We start from the raw sequence: 23,657 nt of genomic DNA on the forward strand, positions 1-23,657 counted from the left end.
CAATTACTTTCTGAATGAAGCACATATCAGCAGGAACATACTGTTTTATGTTTTTGTTTGTAAAAAAACCACACTGTTTTACTCCGATACAAACCAAAACTACCCTCACACACAGCAACGCCGATATTAAGGAAAGTGGGCTTGTGAAATCGCAAGCCCACTAGTACCCATCATTGATATATACATGCAATGTAAAACGATTCATGGTGGTATAATTGCGAAATGATAGACGAGCTCAGGTAAAGTTTTACAAACGCTGATCATTGTTTGATAATTTTATTGAAACATCCAAATATTTTAATTCATAAAAGTAATTAATAAACTCTTTAATACGAACATGAAACAATCTAAACAACAATAAAACAATGAAATATATATATGTATATACAAATATGACGTGCGAACAGGATTTAGTCTCCCCTGACAAGAGACAAGACTCTAACATAAACTGTGGGACTCACGGACTGTCCGTGTGGCAACCATTATTTCCGTGTGATCATTGCTATGTCCGTGTAGTCACCGTTCTTTCCGTGTGACCACCGCTCTATTTACTTTACATGCAATTTTAATCAACATTATTTGGCAACTTGCAATGTCAAAACATTGATCACTTTTCAATAGTCTCAGTGTAGAAACAAGTTCATCTTGTTTTTTTTCGGATCAGGTGTGAATGAGTTGAGATAAACTGTCAAAGTATACAATGTACACAATCAAATAAGAAACAGAAACAGTATTATTCTAGAACAGAAATCTCAACATAGGAAAAATCTAGTAAACTACAAACAATCCAAAATAATTTCAATTGGTGTCAATTGAAAAAAAAAACACTTTCGAATGCATCAATTCAGCATTTCCGTCAGAAATTACAAATACAATAAATCATCAGAAGGCGTCAATCCAGTATCATCGTCAGAAGGCGTCAATCCAGTATCATAATCATAGGGTGCCAATCCAGTATCATCGTCAGAAGACGTCAATCCATTATCATCGTCAGACGTCTTTAATCCCATATCATCGTCAGAAGGCGTCAATCCAATATCATTTTCAGACGTCTTTAATCCCATATCATCGTCAGAAGGCGTCAATCCAGTATAACCACCGGAATGCGCGCGCAATAATCTTCAGAAACTAACTGTGTAGCAAGTATTCGTCGCTGTACGTTACATAGCGACGGGGTCTGGATTCAAAGGTATCATCGGATGGTGTCGTCCGCCCGGAAGACTGACTCCGACGGGCGTCAGTTCCCAGGAGACGTGCTCGGGGGATTCCGAAACTAATGAAAGCCTCTGGTTGCAACATCAATCGGTCCCCATCCTCTCGCTTGTCTTCGACAGCTCGACTCAGCACAAAGTCGGACAGACGTCTGAAACAATGAACTGAATTAAGCAAGTTTTCCCAGAATGCGTGTCAGTCACCCAGAATAAACAATATACAATGGTATGAGACTTGTAATGATCAGAAGGAGATTATCACAATGCACTCTGATAAAGATCGATTTATAAGAAACGTTTACAAACAAACTTTAACCGGACATGGTCTTACCGTTCCATCAGTATTTCCGGTTCCGTCATACTCTCGAGGAAGCGTCCATTAACTAGAAGGTTTGAACTTTTGGACTGCTGACGCAAGAAGTTCTGGCGAGTTGCCATGACGTCGATGAGTTGATCGTTAAGGTTGCAGCGCCATTGTGTCCAGCCGTGTAGTCCCCGATTCTTGATAATATGACTTCCCGCACGTGACCGGATGTTCTCGTCTTCGTCAGTTGACGAATTGTCACCGTAGTAATCTCTGTTGATATGAACAAAAATAATTGTACTGCGTGGGATATATATGTTTATACTTTACATTCTACATTAACGGGGAAGGTGGCGAAGTATTCAATTGCATAACATGTACAATTCATTTAATTTATGATGGAGTATGTATTGACAGACGAGGCAGAGGGCGGAGTAGGTAGTGACAGACGGGGTAGAGGGCGGAGTATGTAGTGACAGACGGGGTAGAGGGCGGAGTATGTAGTGACAGACGGGACAGAGGGCGGAGTATGTAGTGACAGACGGGGTAGAGTTTTGAGTATATAGTGACAGACGAGCTAGGGGCATGTTCAGATATAATGTAGGCAAACTTAGAATCTCCGTTAGGAAATACGTACCTACGTCAGTACTAGTAACAGATTTTTTTGAAGGATGCATTAAACACACACAGGCGCGATTGTTTGCCTTACAAAGAAAGGAAAAGTACTTTTTCATGCATATAAAAAGTAATATACAAAGTTTTTAATAACCTGTCGTGTATTTAACTTTGATAAACTGGTAATTATATAAATATATGTTACACTTTGTATGCAGGCACTTACATGTACATGTATATACTTACCGTATGGGGTCATTACCCCATACGGTAACTATATACATGTACATGTGAATACGTCAATGTATGAAAATAACACATTTATTCGGAAAATAATCATTTAGATTGAAAGAGAGAAAAAAATACAGGTAACCATGTCTCGCCTGTCCCGCTTTGTCAATATATTATTAATTTCTTTAGCAAACTAAAAAAAAACCTCCACATAATGGTATGGAAATACCCCGTATACATTATAGACATATGTAAATAATTACGCATTGCAAAACAATTATTTTTAATCGCATTTTACCCTGAAAAGTGACATGGTAATACATGTGATATATACCATGATTCATTCCAATTACTTACTTAAACATGTTTTATTGTCAAAATTGATTTGAAGAAAGGATTGAGCACAAATAATTTCAACTTATTGGAGTTCTCCCATCATCAATTTATAATAAAAGGAACATGATAGCAATGAAATAGGCATAAACATGGAGTATATATATCTACTAGTATATGATAATAGTATACAACTTAAAAATTACCACTCTCAAATTATATTGCTGGATTTAATAAAACTTTGCACACATCCAAATGTGAAATATGACGTCGCCGCCGGAAAAGTACACGTAACACTATCAGTCTCGTCTCGTGACAGGCGAGACGAAAAAAGTGGCATGTTTTAATTGTAGATAGTGTATTGGCGCTAGGGGGTACCAGTAAGCCGAGGGTCGAGGGTTCGATCCTCGGTGGAGGCACACTATTCACTTTAACGCTTAACATTACGTCCAGTACAAAATGAACAAAGCTTTTCAAAAGTCACTAAAATTCCTGAAAATAACATCATGCGCAAACTTTGAAATATAATCATCTTTTCATGTCACAAAATATTCCAGTGTGGGGATATCTTTTTGGTATGTTACCAAAATGGCATTTGTGATGTCAATTCTTTGTACTGAAGTCAGCACTATAGTCTACCTGTCAGTAGGTGCACTCATGCATGAGTGCACGTGTTGCAGGTAAATTTCACCTTAACTACTATTTTGGATAGCATACCACCACATTTGAATGGAACAGTTTGTGAACGAGGAAGACAACTCAATTTTTACATGGAATTGTGTATTCGAGGATTCTGAAGATGATGCTCGTGTTATTTTCAGGAATTTGAGTGACATTCAAAAAGTTGTGTTTGTGCAATTTTGGACTGAACCTAATGGCAGGGACGTGCATAGCTAATGGTAAGTATCAAACAACTTATATTCTGGTATATTTTCTTTCAGTCTAAATGATGCTTTCCATAGCCAAAACAGTACCTAGAAAATTAATGAAATCAAATTGTCGGATTTTGCTTTTCTGTTTACAATGATAGGATCATACAGTTGACCATTCCAGCATGGCCGTACAACAGGGACATATATATATAATGTACATGTACTGTATATGATATAACGAGTCCCTGAAATTACATGTAATTTACATATCTATATTGTATACATGTGGGCTGTCCTATAGATACACCTGCTGTTATTTACACGTGTAAATGTGTATATGTCGTAATATATGCCCAGTCGAGACGTACATGTGCATGTAGAATGCATAATGCAAGATAAAAATAACGTAACGTGCTTTACAATTCTTTATGCACGTGCACAGATACGTATATATGATGAATCACCTACCTGCTGCTGTAGGACATCGTTGTAAATACTTCTGTCAGTGTGGTGTGTGGTCAGGTCAGAGACTTGTATATCACAAGTCTCTGGTCAGGTGTACTAACAGGTAAATTGGTATCGGGTGAAGAACACGGTGTTACGTCACACACATAAAATGTTACCACACCAATTAGCCAGTAGTACAGACGTATTTGTCACCGGTAAATGCTTTGTGGTCATCAACACAATCGATAACAGCTTACCTTGACCACTGGTCAGATCGATCGGATTGAGTCATTCAAAAGTATGCATGTACCTACGTCATTAGTCCGTGGGGGCCCCAGGTAGACCGTGGCAAGGCCTTTGTTGTTGTTTAGGGACGTCTGCGCCTTTGTGTAACAGATGTAATCTAAAAGCCGGGTTACGTCACTTTCCTGGTATATAAACACTCGACAGATTATATCAAAACAAGTTCAGACCAACTACAAAAGATGACATGACTTTTTTTATGTAAAGGTATCTTTTAGATGTCCGACAGTGTCGCCATCTATACGTTTACATGTACCTACATCTATTGTACATATAAAGTCGATTCTTTCGCAATTAACCAGCAGAATCCATGAAACTCATGATTAAATACTAAATATGTAGATATGATATATGTTTTTGTGAAACTACATGTATAAGACAGCTTAGTTTATCGGATTTCTGATTTTGTAAAAAAAATACCTCAAAAATCATTGTTCGCCAGTTTCCATGCATTTAACAATTGTTTTTAATGGATTTGAAAGAAAAAAATAAAGAAATAAGAAAATATTTTGCTAATTAACTCATGGAATATTTCATTAACCACAAACATGCTATGCAATATAACTATTGTTTTATTATATGTCGGGAGAGGCCTAGGGCGCCTCATAAGTTATAGTTGTATATTGACCTGTATCCGGCCCCTAACTTGTTTATTAATTAACAATTAAATATGTTAAAACTTGACTAACACGAAAAACCGAGTTTTAGATAAATAAAAGAATGAGAGTAAATGTGCAAAAAAAAAACAAAATACAAATATGACACATTGTATCAAAGTATATAAACTTTATTTAGAAATGCATATTACAGACAACAATACATATAGCGACAAACAATAGTATATATTAGCAACAACAAGTTATAAGATTCAAGTAAGGAGACAATCAACTAGCACCAAATCATAAGATCTTCTAGTTTAAAAATGAACAGGTAATATTCAGTTCAGTTCATTTATTCCGTAGGCCTTTCGGCCCATAGGTAAAAATAACAGTATGTGATTATGTATCAATACATCATATGGATACATGTAAAAAGGAAAGCGATCAACGTAATATTATGATATAAAATATAATACATGTAATTATATAATATAAGGAATCCAATTACATGTAGTGGTAATTTGATCAATATCCATAACTAAGAATCGATAAATGTAATCAATATAAACATGTAGATCAATACAAAACACATTTTTGATCCATTTTAGTATTAAAACCCGAAACAACTATTGTATTAAGTAGTAAATAGTTAATTTAAATCAATGACAGGCAAGGAATGAGGACAATTATAATATATCTCAATGTACACAATCCACATTACATGTACAATAGGTATTATTTGTGTTACATATTACAATGTAGATATGCACTGTACTGTATCATACTATCCGAACAATGAAATTCTCAATTACGCCATTTGTATGCTAGATATAGATATTTACCTTAATTAGATAATTCCTTTACATTATGAATACTTAGCAGCTGAATTAACTTGAAAACAGATGGTCTCTTATAATTGTATTTTGTTATAAATCTTGACCTTAAATCGTTATAAAAAGGACACATTAGAATAAAACGGAATTCGTCTTCTACATCTCTTAAGTTACAATTGTTGCAAATTCTGTTTCTACGTAGAATGTTATGGTGTCTACCAACTTCAATGTTTAGTTTGTGAAATGACAATCTAAATTTGGTTAATATATGTATTTAACCTCAATAGGTTTACGAAGATAAAAATCGTACACAATACAATGTAATTCTCTATCAAATGTTGGTATAATAAACCTTTTGGGGAGACAGATACGTTTGCTAGTATATTTTGCTTGGTAATATAATTAATCCCTGTTTCATTATTTGGAAAGCGAATTCGAAGTTGACAGGTAAGAAAGTGTCAAACATATATTCGAGCTCTAGCAGTGCTAATCCATTCTTAATATTATCCACTCGTCATTTCCGTTCACCCGCTCATCATAACAAGTTTTTACAGTTAAATTATCCGTTTCCTGTAGCTTTAACCAATATGTAAACACTCTTAATTTCCTAACAACATACATAGGTAAACGGTCCAATTCACAATATACTAAGTCATTACTTGTAGATTTTCTAACCTTTAGTATTCTCTTACAAAACATTACACTTTCTATATCCGGTGCTTTGTGCAATCCCCAATTGCGGCTGTATAACATAATATACTGCTTACATGTGAATCAAAAACTAATACTAAGTATACCAACTCTCAGTTACTACATGTACAAGTTTCATTGAGACACTACCAGGACAAATGTAATTTACATATACATGTATGGTGATACAGCAAAAGGTACAGTATACACCAAATATAATCTAATTCAAAAATATATTTCCAAATACACTGAGAATGCTATCATTTTAAAATAACTAGTCAAAAAACCTACACTGTAAGAATGTAAAGTACATGTTTTAGCCTTTCAAAACACAAAGAGGAAAGCTCATATAAAAGATATTGTACAGCACATTCAAAGCACGCCAAAAGAAAAGTGTATAAAACATACAAGTGAAGAAATAAATTATAAAGCAGACAGTCGTTACAATGATGTATACACACAAAGTGAACATGTACAAATCGGGCCGTTCCTGGTGTGATCCAGAGTGATCAGACTCACGAGTTTCGGGAAGTTCTCAACTTTCCAATATTTCATTGGAAGACTGTTTTACCAGTAGCCTCAAATGAGGAAGACTTCTGACCACCCCTAGTTTTGATCGATTTAGAGTAGAACTACGATTTTGTTATTATATATGTCAGTATTCTCTGTTGTTTTTGTCGTATCCCTTTCCAACAGAGGTATCATCTTTGGTGATGTCTATTGATTTAATAATCCTTTATTGTGATAGAAACATGTAATTCTATCAATGGCCGTAGAAAGTTGTTAAAGAATTATATTTTGTATATACATTTATTGGCCAATAAGAAGTATACAGTGTATTTCATTATCAGACCAGCACCATGTTCTAAGATTCTTTGCTAACAATTCAAAGATTTCTATTAAAATCGAAATGATGAAATTAGATTTCTAGTAATGTTTTTTCAATGCTTCAAAATCGCAGGTTATGTAATATGAAGTCGTATGGAATTATTTTAACAGCGATATAAATGTAATTCCACTTAATTTACTATCTCTTTAAATCCATATTGATATTTTCAATTATAATATGTGGTGATGTTGTCGACATATTTAAACTGTTTTTTATTTCTCATTTTCTCCGCATCCGACAAAACTCGACACAAACCTGACAGCTTGTTGTATTGATACTAAGGAACACCTAAAATTTAAAGTTTCAAACAAAACGTCTGTTCGAGTTCCCAGCGGTCCCCCAGAAGACCATTTCGGCTGCAGAACTACAAACAAAGTAGGTTCTATATCGCCTTAACGTCACAAACCCGCCCGACTGACATGAAATATTAAACAAGGATAGATGAGTTTTGCGGTAAACACAGCGGTTAGTGCCGTAATTGGCCTTGTGGAAATAAACGTCGTTATGTGATCGTCACCACATCTTCTAGTGTGGGACGGTGTAGGGAAGGAGACGGTGGCTGTAATCAAACAATACACGATTGGCAATATCGCTGACCTTTTGCCATTACAAAGTGTTCATGTAGTATGTGTTTTCAATAACAAATTTACTTTGGAAAATATTCGCTTTTTTCCTGTAAATTGTTGGTGACATTCAAGTCTGATCCGAGACTAAAGGTCGCACCAGTAATTAGAATATCTCCTAATAATACCTATCCGCCAACGAATAACAGCAGTAGCGATATTGGTATAGCTTATTGATCGTCTCTCTTGTATAACATAACGGGTCTTGTGAAACTATCACAGAGCAAGCAGATCTTCATTCCGGTTAGGATGCAATGTACTAAATGAAAAAAAAACAAAACAAAAAAAAACAGCAACACCCCCCCCCCCCCCCCCCCATCCAAACAAAACCAAAACAAAACAAAACAAACAAAACAAAGAAGTAAACAAACTACTGATTCTGCTATATGTGTCGTCCAGTGTGACCATGTAGCCGGATACAATAGGACGTACGATATATCATCGATTGTAGTTGGACGAGTTCCCATTTTTTGGGGTTTTTTTTATTCGCTTCGTGAATCAAATTTCATCTAAACAGAAACGACAATGATAGAAAGGGAAATATTACAGGTCAACAAGAACAATGATAAAATGACGTCAAGGACAACTACAGCAGTAACAACGAAAATTTCAAAAAAGGGTTTTGAAAAAGGGGAAGGGAAAATTTAAAAGGAATTTCTAATTATATTTTTCAATTTTGAAAAAAAAAACTTTTTTTCCAAAACATTTTAAACTTTTTGAAAAAAACAATAAAAAAATTAAAAAAAATTTTTTTTGAAAAAAAACCCCAAAAAATTTTTTAAAAAAAACCCAAAAAGGGGTTAAAAAAAAAAATATTTGAAAAGGGAAAATTTTTTTTTTTTAAAAAATCTTTTATTTATCCGAACAATGAAATTCTCAATTACGCCTTTTGTATGATAGATATAGATATTTACCTTAATTAAATAATTCCTTTTCATTATGAATACTTAGCAGCTGAATTAACTTGAAAACAGATGGTCATTTATAATAGTATTTTGTTATTAATCTTGACCTTAAATCATTATAAAAAGGACACATTAAAATAAAATGGAATTCGTCTTCTACATCTCTTAAGTTACAATTGTTGCAAATTCTGTTTCTACGTAGAATGTTATGGTGTCTACCAACTTCAATGTTTAGTTTGTGACATGACAATCTAAATTTGGTTAATATATGTATTTAACCTCAATAGGTTTACGAAGATAAAAATCGTACACAATACAATGTAATTCTCTATTAAATGTTGATATAATAAACCTTTTGGGGAGACAGATACGTTTGCTAGTATATTTTGCTTGGTAAAATCAATTAATCTCTGTTTCATTATTTGGAAAGCGAATTCGAAGTTGACAGGTAAGAAAGTGTCAAACATATATTCGAGCCCTAGCAGTGCTAATTCATTCTTAATATTTCCCACTGCGTCATTTCTGTTAACCCGCTCATTATAACAAGTTTTTACAGTTAAATTATCCGTTTCCTGTAGCTTTAACCAATATGTAAACACTCTTAATTTCCTAACAACATACATAGGTAAACGGCCCAGTTCACAATATACTAAGTCATTACTTGTAGATTTTCTAACCTTAAATATTCTCTTACAAAAGTTTACACTTTCTATATCCGGTGCTTTGTGCAATCCCCAATTGCGGCTGTATAACATAATATACTGCTTACATGTGAATCAAAAACTAATACTAAGTATACCAACTCTCAGTTACTACATGTACAAGTTCCATCGAGACACTACCAGGACAAATGTAATTTACATATACATGTATGGTGATACAGCAAAAGGTACAGTATACACCAAATATAATCTAATTCAAAAATATATTTCCAAATACACTGAGAATGCTATCATTTTAAAATAACTAGTCAAAAAACCTACACTGTAAGAATGTAAAGTACATGTTTTAGCCTTTCAAAACACAAAGAGGGAAGCACATATAAAAGATATCGTACAGCACATTCAAAGCACGCCAAAAGAAAAGTGTATAAAACATACAAGTGAAGAAATAAATTATAAAGCAGACAGTCATTACAATGATGTATACACACAAAGTGAACATGTACAAATGGGGCCGTTCCTGGTGTGATTCAGAGGGATCAGACTCACGAGTTTCGAGAAGTTCTCAACTTTCCTATATTTGTTTGGAAGACTGTTTCACAAGGAGCCTCATATGGGATTTCTGACCACCCCCAACTTTAATCGATTTTGAGTAGAACTACGATTTTGTTATTATATATGTCAGTATTATGTTTTTTGTGGAATCCGTTTTCAAAGTTTCCAATAGAGGTATCCTCTGTGGTGATGACAAATACATTCTCAATTAGTAATAAACCTTTATTGCGATAGAAACTTGTAATCCTATCAATGGCCGTAGAAAGAACATTTATTGGCCAATAAGAAGTATACAATGTATTTCATTATTAGACCAGCACCATGGCAACAATTCAAAGATTTCTTTTAAAATCGAAAAGATGAAATTAAGTATATAATATTTTTTCAATGTTTCAAACTCGCAGGGTATGTAATATGAAGTCGTATGGAATTATTTTAACAGCGATATAAATGTAATTCAGCTTAATTTATTGTCTTCTTAAACCATCGTGATATTTTCAATTATTATATGGGGATGTTGTCGACACATTTAAACTGTTTTTTATTTATCATTTTCTCCGTATCCGACAAAACTCGACACAAACCTGACAGTTTATTGTATTGATACTAAGGAACACCTAAAATTTAAAGTTTCAAACAAAACGTCTGTTCGAGTTCCCAGCGGTCCCCCAGAAGACTATTTCGGCTGCAGAACTACAAACAAAGTAGGTTCTATATCGCCTTAACGTCACAAACCCGCCCGACTGACATGAAATATTAAACAAGGATAGATGAGTTTTGCGGTAAACACAGCGGTTAGTGCCGTAATTGGCCTTGTGGAAATACACGTCGTTATGTGATCTTCTAGTGTGGGACGGTGTAGGGAAGGAGACGGTGGCTGTAATCAAACAATACACGATTGGCAATATCGCTGACCTTTTGCCATTACAAAGTGTTCATGTTGTATGTGTTTTCAATAACAAATTTACTTTGGAAAATATTCGTTTTTTTCCTGTAAATTTTTGGTGACATTCAAGTCTGATCCGAGACTAAAGGTCGCACCAGTAATTAGAATATCTCCTAATAATACCTATCCGCCAACGAATAACAGCAGTAGTGATATTGGTATAGCTTATTGATCGTCTCTCTTGTATAACATAACGGGTCCCGTGAAACTATCACAGAGCAAGCAGATCTTCATTCCGGTTAGGATGCAATGTACTAAATGTCGTCCGTATACAGGATAGGTTAGTCAACTATAGACTATCTCCATCTGTCGTCCGTATACAGGATAGGTTAGTCAACTATATGTCTTATCTGGAGTGTTAGCCAACGGAAACATCATCACCGTCAAACATATCGGTGAAGACGAAATAGACCGAAAACCCAATACCGGTATGATGTTATTAAAAGATGAGATAACCACCAATTGGGTGTCATGAATATATCAATTGGATTTTAAATATTAACGAAGCTGTGTCCCTGTTTTGTCGGAGGCAAATCCTATGCGCACTGCACAGGCGTTAATAATATACAAATGATCACCGGACGATAGTCCAGTCACCCACCAATTATCTTTATCACATACACAAAAACGTGTGGTCCTTGTGGCTTGGTAAGGTATAACCACTTCCAATACGTACATTGGACAATTGTAGTTTACGGGCACACTCTCACGCATTACGCTTGGTACTCACGGATACAAACGCATACTCACGAATAATCATGACGCATGTGTTTTTATAATATTAATTGCGATAGACTTGTTTTGGGGTTTTGTTGCAATTTACGATATATGTTCAAGGAAATGAGCGAATGCTTTATACTGTTGATAGTAAAGGTTTCGTTCTCAGAAACTCTCAAAGGATTAACATCACTATTATAAATATTTTAGAAACTATTTGACTATCTTATTTACTGGATGATTTTTAACTAGGATTAATCTATTCTATTCAGAATTATTAATATGTCAAAAAGTCTTTTTTTTTCGCCTTGATACGATGTCCGCTAGGTTTCATTCTGAGTTTCCCTGCGTCTCAATGGTATGACAGATTCAAGCGGACTTAAGATCGTGTTTCAAAGTAACATTGACAGGTGAAAAGACAGGAATACTATAAACTATTGTCGGTCATTGGTACAGTCATTTAATAAATCAGATCTAGGGATGACAGTGAAGAATATTCAATTTTCGGGGTCCATAATTCGAAAAATGACATAGACTTTTTTCATCACTTCTGAAAGAGCTTAAAGTAGAAGACTATTTTATAGTGTTGTCTAAATCATTCCAAAGTTATGAAGCAGAAGGGTAAATAGAATGTTGAAATAATTTAAAGCGAAAACGCGTTTCTCTCTGTAAATGTAGATGTGCATTTTCGAGATCCATCGGTGATACGTTTGTTAGGTGCTATGTTATAAGATACAGAATAAAACAAAGACGGTGATAGCTGTAATACGATGTTTTTATGGAATTGTAACGTTGGTAACTGATAAATGGCATTATACACTACTAGAAGTTCGGAATATATTTTGTAGATATCAAATATTGATATCTAGCGATCGGGAACCGTCGGCACTTTCCGTAAACGAGAAAAAAGTTTTTTTTTCTTGTTTACGGAAAGTACCGAAGGTTCCCGATCGGGTATCTAGTTTATAGGTAGTATCCCAAAAATGTTTCCGGAAGATTGATCATAAAGTAAAATCCGGATCATGTTTTAATCATGATCTTCGCGCTCACCTTTCCCCCTTAAAACTGAGCTATTCTTATACATTATTAATTCATAAACAGACACCGTCAGTTGGTTGTAGTATATCTTTCTAGAAATACTTTCCGGTATCAGACGTAGCTCAGTTTACGCCCGACATTTTCCTACATACCTAACAAATACATCAAAATTCCATAAAATTTTGACCATATTTAAAACAGCTTATTGTTAACTTCGCTGGCATTAGAAAGCATGGCTAGAAATGCTCACACGCAAATTGAAATCTTATAAAATAAGAGACAGGAACTCGTAAAATTCACATACATACTAATTAAATTGCATTTTCACAGCCTGAAGATAATAGCTATGACATAGAAACCGATTAGAGGAACGGTAAATCTTTACTGAGTTGACCTTTTCTGGATAACTTAATGCATTAGGTTCCGTTGATTTATTTTCAAAAATGATAATATACATGCAAACGACATTACAGCACAAAATTAACGCCTGTGTGAAATGAAATTTCCTAATTATGAGTACCAGTAGAGCAGAATGCCTTCTTTGGAAGGAAACAAATTAGTTCGAGAGTAACGACCAAAACACGATTAAAAATTACTTACATACTGGTTGTTTGTGAAATGTAACGACTCTCCAACAATGAACTAGGTGATGTTTGAGTTCTACCATTTTCTGTTATATTACGTCATCCATCTGTGTTCATACAGAGTCAGGTTTATTCTCAAAGTCGCTTACGCTTGTAAGGATGGCAGCCATTTTCAACATAACCAGTCGTGTTTGTTTGGTGTACATATGTATGCTGTATGTTGTGTTGGTAGTTTTATTGTTATGGGGCGTGGTTTCGAAATTGACTATTGACATGTAGTCAAGTGCTAAGACGAGGTGTAAAACTGTCTCTGATCAATCTCTATTAGCTCATCAGATTTTACCGTAAATTCTGATGACGTCATCTTTACTTGTGGTCTACATCTATAGGGCGCCGTTTTACTATTTATTAACAAAACTGGATATCCATAGACCATAATTCGAATTTTGGATATCCATAATTCATTTTTGGATATCCAAAATTCGAATTTATGATATCATTAAATAATTTTGGATATTCAAAATTAATATTGGATATCCAAAATTCGAATTATGGATATCCAAAAATGAATTATGGATATCCAAAATTCGAATTATGGATATCCTAAATTCAAAGCATTTTCAGATATCATAAATTCGAATTATGGATATCCAAAATTCATTTATGGATATCCAAAATTCGAATTTTGGATATCCAAATATCATTTCTTTTCGAATTTTGGATATCTTAAAATGCTTTGAATTTAGGATATCCATAATTCGAATTTTGGATATCCATAAATCGGGGAAATGTTAATATTTTACTGTCTAATGATTTCTCGCTGCTACATCCTGTTCCCGCGGGCGCGTTTTTTCGTAGGATCGGAAGTCCTCGGACTTCACTATACGAATCAATGCGAATCCAAGATGGAGCGAATATTGTGTTGCAGCAAACGTCGTCACAGGATAAACAACGTTGCGCTGCCAAAATCTTCCCCCTAAGGTGCCGCAGTATGTCTGTCGCCATGTTCTGTTTTGTACAAATTCCTCCGTTGACTTGTCGGAGCACCCTAAGTAGTAACTTTTGGTAAATGTTGTATGTAAGGGCCTAACTGTCTGGGGAAGTTTGTCCTTTGGAACTCCTCTGCTGTATTCTATTTCGTAAACGTTGTTTCCGGTCCATTACGCGTATTTACAAGTTCGTAACAAGGGTCGGTTTTGACCGGTAGTAGTGCCGGGAGCAATCCAATTTGATAACACTGAGCATTTTTGGATATCACAAAATCGAATTATGGATATCCAAAAATACATGGAATTTAGGATATCCATAATTCGAATTTTGGATATCCAAAAATGAATTATGGATATCCTAAATTCGAATTATGGATATCCAAAAATGAATTAAGGATATCCAAAATTCGAATTATGGATATCCTAAATTCAAAACATTTTAAGATATCCTAAATTCGAATTATGGATATCCAGAAATGAATTATGGATATCCTAAATTCGAATTATGGATATCCAGTTTTGTTAATAAATAGTAAAACGGCGCCCCATATACATCAAGACAGTGACCAATGGCGCTAATGACGAAAACAGAGATTTGTTTATAACTGGAATCACTGAATCACTGGAAGTCATCGATATAAGTCTTATTTGACTTCTTTGATGTATCTTGACGTTTTCCCACAACTAATGATTATATTTCCATTTGAAGTCATAGGGTCTACGGTTGTCACGTGAAAAAATATATGTTCAGTTTTCAGGGAAATGACTCTCAATTGGAATAAATGAATTAAAACATACAGCATATTGTTTTGTTTCCACCCTCTTAATCGTACCGATAATGATTACCTACCGATTTTCAGCATACAAAGAGTAAAGGAAAATTTCATTACATTTTTTCATTACACCTGATATATTTATATATCAATTAAAATGGATGATGGTTTTGTAAAGATGTATCTTAGTTCCTTTGGCTAAAGGCGACTATACATTTGTAAATGAATATATATACTTAGTTATTTGAATGCGCGTATGTCGTATTGTCACGAATTTGGTATTTCCAGTTGATAAGTGACCATTTTGACTATTTTGTCACCTGAGATGACGATCATTTGGTCAGTTTCGGACCACAGAATGATCTACTAAGCTGTCATACTACATGTATATAAGTACCTGTTGATCTACCTGCATCTTTTTATTTATTAAGAATGCAATATTTGTATGAATAAGTAAATTGTTTATGTCAAAATATTTTCTTTTTCATTTCATCGCTAAAGTTTAGGGTGAGCAGCTATTTATAAGTGTATATTTAATACTACACTAGTACCTACTGTGCTGCTATTATGTCGTTATGATCACAATACATATACTTTAGTATACCGTGGGTCGGAAATACGTACCAAATCACTGTTGGTATGACAGTATAAATAAAACGTTCGCCAATATTTTCATACGTACGAGTGTAAATGAAATATGGTTATCAATCCCCTGTGTTACTAAGTAGAAAGTACCAACACGTATACAGTGTAAATGAGATATGGTTATCAATCCCCTGTGTTACTAAGTAGAAAGTACCAACACGTATACATGTACAGTGGATCGATCGCGCCAGCTCAGAATATGAGACCGTGGTTATTGAGACACTGAGAATTCGAATACATCATCAAAAATGCATGATTCTTGTTATACAGAAATGATTTCTCGGAGCTGTAACTATAAGGCATTCATCCACGAGCGACAGTCCTGGACTGACATACCGTGTTACAGTCTGAGTACGGGGTGTATACACAGTTATGTATGCAGGTAGTTAACCCACTTGATATATAATATTGACCTGTTTGGTACCGGGGATATTACCGAAGTTTTTAATTTCAAAAACAAAATTATAATTCAATTCACTTTTTTATTCAATTATTTTCTCGTCTGAAAAAAAAAAAACAAAAACAAAAAAACATAAAAAAAACCCAACAATATCACACAAACAAACAAATAACAAAGAACACAGAAAACTAGATTTTACAATGAGAAAAATTGTCCCCTTCCCCCGCGCCTCATTAAGGGGTCTGTCAATATTCAAGGGTAATGATTGAGACTGGTTTGTGATGTTTTTTGTTTTAATGTTATTAGTCCTGTATCGAAATAAAAGAAGATGATAGAAATCGAAGTCACGAGAGAATGTCCATAGAATCTAAACGAAACCATCAATGGCTGCAGAGACGAAGAGGAAGGGATGCGACCCACTTCGCACCATCGTAACTCCAAAAACGCAAATTCTGTCACCCAATCAATTTTAATGGCTCTCCTCCTGCGATCTACAAACCGCAGTTTCTCTTAATTTAAGGAGCGACATCTAGCGGTTAATATTTAATGACGTTGTCGTATGTCGTCCCAATTAACGTGTAGTGAGGGGTATCTTTGCTTCGAGTGGCTGGGACGGCGAGTAGCTGTCGGGGCAGACGATAAACACCACAACTGACCTTTGTATGTGTATTTGTTGACAATACACGGATAGTGTAGGACCTGTTTTACCTATACGCTCGGAAAGTTGTACAACAGACATGCTTTTAGGTAAGTGTTACGTGTTTTCCTGATCTTTACCGAATGTAGGCATATGTATCATGTAGAGAGTTGTGTCTCCAACCATATTGTCATTTCTGCATCTGTACATCCCCAGTTGGACCATGGTTCGAATGCTGTTGGTACAATGCATGTTTCCATTGGGACAATGCTTTATGTTTTCTGCCGTAATCGTTATATTTCCAGCGAATCACCAGTCTAGTGCTACGTCCTGTCTCACAAACTTTTGTCAGACACTATTTGTTCCGTATGTTATGTCTTTGTCAAAACCCATTGTCATACACTTCCATTCAATTGTTAGAATTTAGCTTGCCTTTGCGATTCCAACCATCCATTGGCCTAAATATAAGTATAAGCTAACTTTGAGAGTCATCTACATCTATGTACAGTGTATATAGGAAAATAAAAGTGTATTATTACATTTTTACCAGTGAAATATCAAAAATTATTCATTCTATAAAAGTGATATTTTTCACTAGTGAAAAATATATTTATCACTAGTGAAAAATATCACCTTTGCTGATTTGACCAATCAAATTAATGATTAGAAAATACCAAAATAATTGACCAATCAGAAAGCCCGACATATATCTCAGCACCTGGACAGGGGGAACTACATTTTTTGTTTACAAATGATCGCTGTAGGCCTAGTTAGCATACGGGGTAGGTTTTTCGTTGATAAAAAATGTAATAAACAGAATATCTAACAGTGTCTTCAGTAATACCAAATATATTTCACTCGTGTGGCTAATATTTAGATATTTTTCACTCGTGCTGCGCACTCGTGAAAAGTATCAAAATATTAGCCCCACTCGTGAAATATATTTGGTATTACTGAAAACACTGTTAGATATCCTCTATATATTGAAACTTTGATATACTGCCACCATCCGTCAGCAAAACCTTGTTATACTGTCACCATTTGTCCAGTAAAACCTTGTTATACTGTCACCATTTGTCCAGTAAAGCCTTGTTATACTGTCACCATTTGTCCAGTAAAGCCTTGTTATACTGTCACCATTTGTCCAGCAAAACCTTGTTATACTGTCCCCATTTGTGCAGTAAAACCTTGTTATATTGTCACCCCAATGTTTGTCTTGACAGATAGTTTCTCAAAATCTTCAATAATTTGCTGTAGACGCTGACAGTTTTCTCACCGAATGACCTTGTGGTAGGTCATAATTCTAAGTCAAACAAATGATGAAATCTGAAAAATGAGAGCGAAAATATGAATAGATGATTTTCAACGCAATATGAACAAGAGATAAACAAAATCATTATACCATATAATAAATGTATGACTTTTTAATGATGTAATTATTATTTCATGCCAAGAGGCCATATTTTAAATAGCAAAGGGGGGTAACTCATATAATAGTATGGGAACCCTTAAGTGACATAATATCAGTTGATACGTAGAGTTCCATTTTAAGTACTGATACTGAAATATCATAATAATGTCCCTTGCTTGAAACCGCCCATACGAACATTTTAAAAACATTTTTACATTCAAAATCAATTAATTTTATTGATGCAGGAGTGTAGAATTCCAATAAATGGTCGTAACCTCAATATTGTTGTGAAGAATGACCTAATACAATACACAGCAAGGTATAATATGCCGATAATGGCAAGTGTAGTCTACGATCATGTGGAGGTACGTAAATACCAGCTTGGCTGTCACGCTCTACAGCACATCATCAAAAAATTAAAAATATCAACGATACCCATTCCTAACCTCATTTAAAATATCAAAGCAATATCAATGCAGTTTCAATTTACTCTGCCACCGTTGGACATTACCAGCACGCACCAGCTACGTCATCACAAGAATTCCATGTACATACCGGTTACGTCACCATAAGACATTCCCATTACACACCAGCTACGTCACCATGAGACATTCCCATTACACACCAGCTACGTCATCATGACACATTCCAATTATACACCAGCTACGTCACCATGAGACATTCCCATTACACACCAGCTACGTCAACATGAGACATTCACATTACACACCGGCTACGTCATCATACATTCCCATTACACACCAGCTACGTCAACATGAGACATTCCCAGTATACACCAGCTACGTCACCATGAGACATTCCTATACACACCAGTTACGTCACCATGTGACATTCCCATTACACACCAGCTACGTCACCATGAGACATTCCCATTACACACCAGCTACGTCACCATGAGTCATTCCCATTACACACCAGCTACGTCACCATGAGACATTCCCATAACACACCAGCTACGTCAACATGACACATTCCCATTACACACCAGTTACGTCAACATGACACATTCCCATTACACACCAGCTACGTCAACATGACACATTCCCATTACACACCAGCTACGTCACCATGAGACATTCCCATTACACACCAGCTACGTCATCTTGAGTCATTCCCATTACACACCAGCTATGTCATCGTGGGACATTCCCATTACACACCAGCTACGTCACCATGAGTCATTCCCATTACACACCAGCTACGTCACCATGAGACATTCCCATTACACACCAGCTACGTCAACATGACACATTCCCATTACACACCAGCTACGTCAACATGACACATTCCCATTACACACCAGTTACGTCATCATGAGACATTCCCATTACACACCGGCTATGTCATCGTGAGACATTCCCATTACACACCAGCTACGTCAACATGAGACATTCCCATTACACACCAGCTACGTCATCGTGAGACATTCCCATTACACACCAGCTACGTCATCATGATACATTCCCATTACACACCAGCTACGTCAACATGAGACATTCCCATTACACACCGGCTACGTCATCATGATACATTCCCATTACACACCAGCTACGTCACCATGAGACATTCCCATTACACACCAGCTACGTCACCATGATACATTCCCAGTATACACCAGCTACGTCATCTTGAGTCATTCCCATTACACACAAGCTACGTCACCATGAGACATTCCCATTACACACCGGCTACGTCATCATGATACATTCCCATTACACACCAGCTACGTCACCATGAGACATTCCCATTACACACCAGCTACGTCATCATGAGACATTCCCACTACACACCAGCTACGTCATCTTGAGTCATTCCCATTACACACCAGCTACGTCATCGTGGGACATTCCCATTACACACCAGCTACGTCACCATGAGTCATTCCCATTACACACCAGCTACGTCATCATGAGACATTCCCAGTATACACCAGCTACGTCACCATGATATATTCCCATTACACACCAGCTACGTCACCATGAGACATTCCCATTACACACCAGCTACGTCATCATGAGACATTCCCAGTATACACCAGCTGCGTCATCATGATACATTCCCATTACACACCAGGTACGTCATCATGAGACATTCCCATTACACACCAACTACGTCATCATGAGTCATTCCCATTACACACCAGCTACGTCATCGTGGGACATTCCCATTACACACCAACTACGTCATCATGAGACATTCCCATTACACACCAACTACGTCATCATGAGTCATTCCCATTACACACCAACTACGTCATCATGAGACATTCCCAGTACACACCAACTACGTCATCATGAGTCATTCCCATTACACACCAGCTACGTCATCGTGGGACATTCCCATTACACACCAGCTACGTCATCATGAAACATTCCCAGTATACACCAGCTACGTCATCATGAGACATTCCCAGTATACACCAGTTACGTCACCATGATATATTCCCATTACACACCAGCTACATCACCATGAGACATTCCCATTACACACCAGCTACGTCATCATGAGACATTCCCAGTATACACCAGCTGCGTCATCATGATACATTCCCATTACACACCAGGTACGTCACCATAAGACATTCCCATTACACACCAGCTACGTCATCATGAGACATTCCCATTACACACCAGCTACGTCACCATGATATATTCCCATTACACACCAGCTACGTCATCATGAGACATTCCCATTACACACCAGCTACGTCACCATGAGACATTCCCATTATACACCAGTTACTACGTCACCATGAGACATTCCCAGTACACACCAGTTACGTCATCATGAGTCATTCTCAGTATACACCAGCTACGTCATCTTGAGACATTCCCATTACACACCAGCTACGTCACCATGAGACATTCCCATTACACACCGGCTACGTCATCATGATACATTCCCATTACACACCAGCTACGTCACCATGAGACATTCCCATTACACACCAGCTACGTCACCATGATACATTCCCAGTATACACCAGCTACGTCATCTTGAGTCATTCCCATTACACACAAGCTACGTCACCATGAGACATTCCCATTACACACCGGCTACGTCATCATGATACATTCCCATTACACACCAGCTATGTCACCATGAGACATTCCCATTACACACCAGCTACGTCATCATGAGACATTCCCACTACACACCAGCTACGTCATCTTGAGTCATTCCCATTACACACCAGCTACGTCATCGTGGGACATTCCCATTACACACCAGCTACGTCATCATGAGACATTCCCAGTATACACCAGCTACGTCACCATGAGTCATTCCCATTACACACCAGCTACGTCATCATGAGACATTCCCAGTATACACCAGCTACGTCACCATGAGACATTCCCATTACACACCAGTTACTTCACCATGAGACATTCCCATTACACATAAGCTACGTCACCATGAGACATTCCCATTACACACCAGCTACGTCACCATGAGACATTCCCATTACACACCAGCTACGTCACCATGAGACATTCCCATTACACACCAGCTACGTCATCATGAGACATTCCCATTACACACCAGCTACGTCATCATGAGACATTCCCATTACACACCAGCTACGTCATCATGACACATTCCCATTACACACCAGCTACGTCATCATGAGACATTCCCATTACACACCAGCTACGTCATCATGACACATTCCCATTACACACCAGCTACGTCATCATGACACATTCCCATTACACACCAGCTATGTCATCGTGGGACATTCCCATTACACACCAGCTACGTCACCATGAGACATTCCCATTACACACCAGCTACGTCATCTTGAGTCATTCCCATTACACACCAGCTATGTCATCGTGGGACATTCCCATTACACACCAGCTACGTCACCATGAGTCATTCCCATTACACACCAGCTACGTCACCATGAGACATTCCCATTACACACCAGCTACGTCAACATGACACATTCCCATTACACACCAGTTACGTCATCATGAGACATTCCCATTACACACCGGCTATGTCATCGTGAGACATTCCCATTACACACCAGCTACGTCAACATGAGACATTCCCATTACACACCAGCTACGTCACCATGATATATTCCCATTACACACCAGCTACGTCATCATGAGACATTCCCATTACACACCAGCTACGTCACCATGAGACATTCCCATTATACACCAGTTACTACGTCACCATGAGACATTCCCAGTACACACCAGTTACGTCATCATGAGTCATTCTCAGTATACACCAGCTACGTCATCTTGAGACATTCCCATTACACACCAGCTACGTCACCATGAGACATTCCCATTACACACCAGCTACGTCATCATGATACATTCCCATTACACACCAGCTACGTCACCATGAGACATTCCCATTACACACCAGCTACGTCACCATGATACATTCCCAGTATACACCAGCTACGTCATCTTGAGTCATTCCCATTACACACAAGCTACGTCACCATGAGACATTCCCATTACACACCGGCTACGTCATCATGATACATTCCCATTACACACCAGCTACGTCACCATGAGACATTCCCATTACACACCAGCTACGTCATCATGAGACATTCCCACTACACACCAGCTACGTCATCTTGAGTCATTCCCATTACACACCAGCTACGTCATCGTGGGACATTCCCATTACACACCAGCTACGTCATCATGAGACATTCCCAGTATACACCAGCTACGTCACCATGAGACATTCCCATTACACACCAGTTACTTCACCATGAGACATTCCCATTACACATAAGCTACGTCACCATGAGACATTCCCATTACACACAAGCTACGTCACCATGAGACATTCCCATTACACACCAGCTACGTCACCATGAGACATTCCCATTACACACCAGCTACGTCATCATGAGACATTCCCACTACACACCAGCTACGTCATCTTGAGTCATTCCCATTACACACCAGCTACGTCATCGTGGGACATTCCCATTACACACCAGCTACGTCATCATGAGACATTCCCAGTATACACCAGCTACGTCACCATGAGTCATTCCCATTACACACCAGCTACGTCACCATGAGACATTCCCATTACACACCAGCTACGTCACCATGATACATTCCCAGTATACACCAGCTACGTCATCTTGAGTCATTCCCATTACACACAAGCTACGTCACCATGAGACATTCCCATTACACACCGGCTACGTCATCATGATACATTCCCATTACACACCAGCTACGTCACCATGAGACATTCCCATTACACACCAGCTACGTCATCATGAGACATTCCCACTACACACCAGCTACGTCATCTTGAGTCATTCCCATTACACACCAGCTACGTCATCGTGGGACATTCCCATTACACACCAGCTACGTCATCATGAGACATTCCCAGTATACACCAGCTACGTCACCATGAGACATT

The 23,657-nt window shown here is 37.1% G+C and overlaps 2 protein-coding genes across 4 annotated transcripts in view; one reads left to right on the top strand and one right to left on the bottom strand.

Annotated features, from left to right (window-relative positions):
- Nucleotides 1-262: 262 nt before the first annotated feature.
- Nucleotides 263-4,256, bottom strand: LOC117325985. 2 transcript variants are annotated; one of them, XM_033882536.1, is made up of 4 exons: nucleotides 4,125-4,256; nucleotides 4,035-4,090; nucleotides 1,543-1,788; nucleotides 263-1,363 (listed from the first exon to the last, which is right to left on the bottom strand). In XM_033882536.1, the coding sequence occupies exons 2-4, from the start codon at nucleotides 4,049-4,051 to the stop codon at nucleotides 1,129-1,131; spliced, it is 498 nt and encodes a 165-aa protein (XP_033738427.1). In that variant the 5' UTR covers nucleotides 4,052-4,090; nucleotides 4,125-4,256; the 3' UTR covers nucleotides 263-1,128. The 2 variants fall into 2 exon arrangements, with proteins under 2 accessions (XP_033738427.1, XP_033738426.1); XM_033882535.1 differs by having other exon boundaries at nucleotides 4,035-4,242.
- Nucleotides 1,798-23,657, top strand: part of LOC117325984 — a 34,755-nt gene continuing 12,895 nt past the window's right edge. Inside the window, exon 1 of one of the 2 annotated variants that reach the window (XM_033882533.1) lies at nucleotides 1,798-3,593. In XM_033882533.1, coding sequence (XP_033738424.1) covers nucleotides 3,569-3,593 — 25 coding nt within the window. In that variant the 5' untranslated portion in view covers nucleotides 1,798-3,568. Of the gene's footprint in view, nucleotides 3,594-16,783; nucleotides 16,912-23,657 lie in introns of those variants that run through there. The other variant, XM_033882534.1, reaches the window with a different exon arrangement.

Source organism: Pecten maximus, chromosome 4 (assembly GCF_902652985.1).
Source record: "Pecten maximus chromosome 4, xPecMax1.1, whole genome shotgun sequence".
Lineage (NCBI taxonomy): Eukaryota > Metazoa > Mollusca > Bivalvia > Pectinida > Pectinidae > Pecten > Pecten maximus.

Bases quoted from the DNA above. Each gene is read 5' to 3' on its own strand.
- LOC117325985 (XM_033882536.1), bottom strand. The intron at 1,364-1,542 runs GTAAGACCATGT...TCATTGTTTCAG, and splicing joins CCGGAAATACTGATGGAACG to ACGTCTGTCCGACTTTGTGC.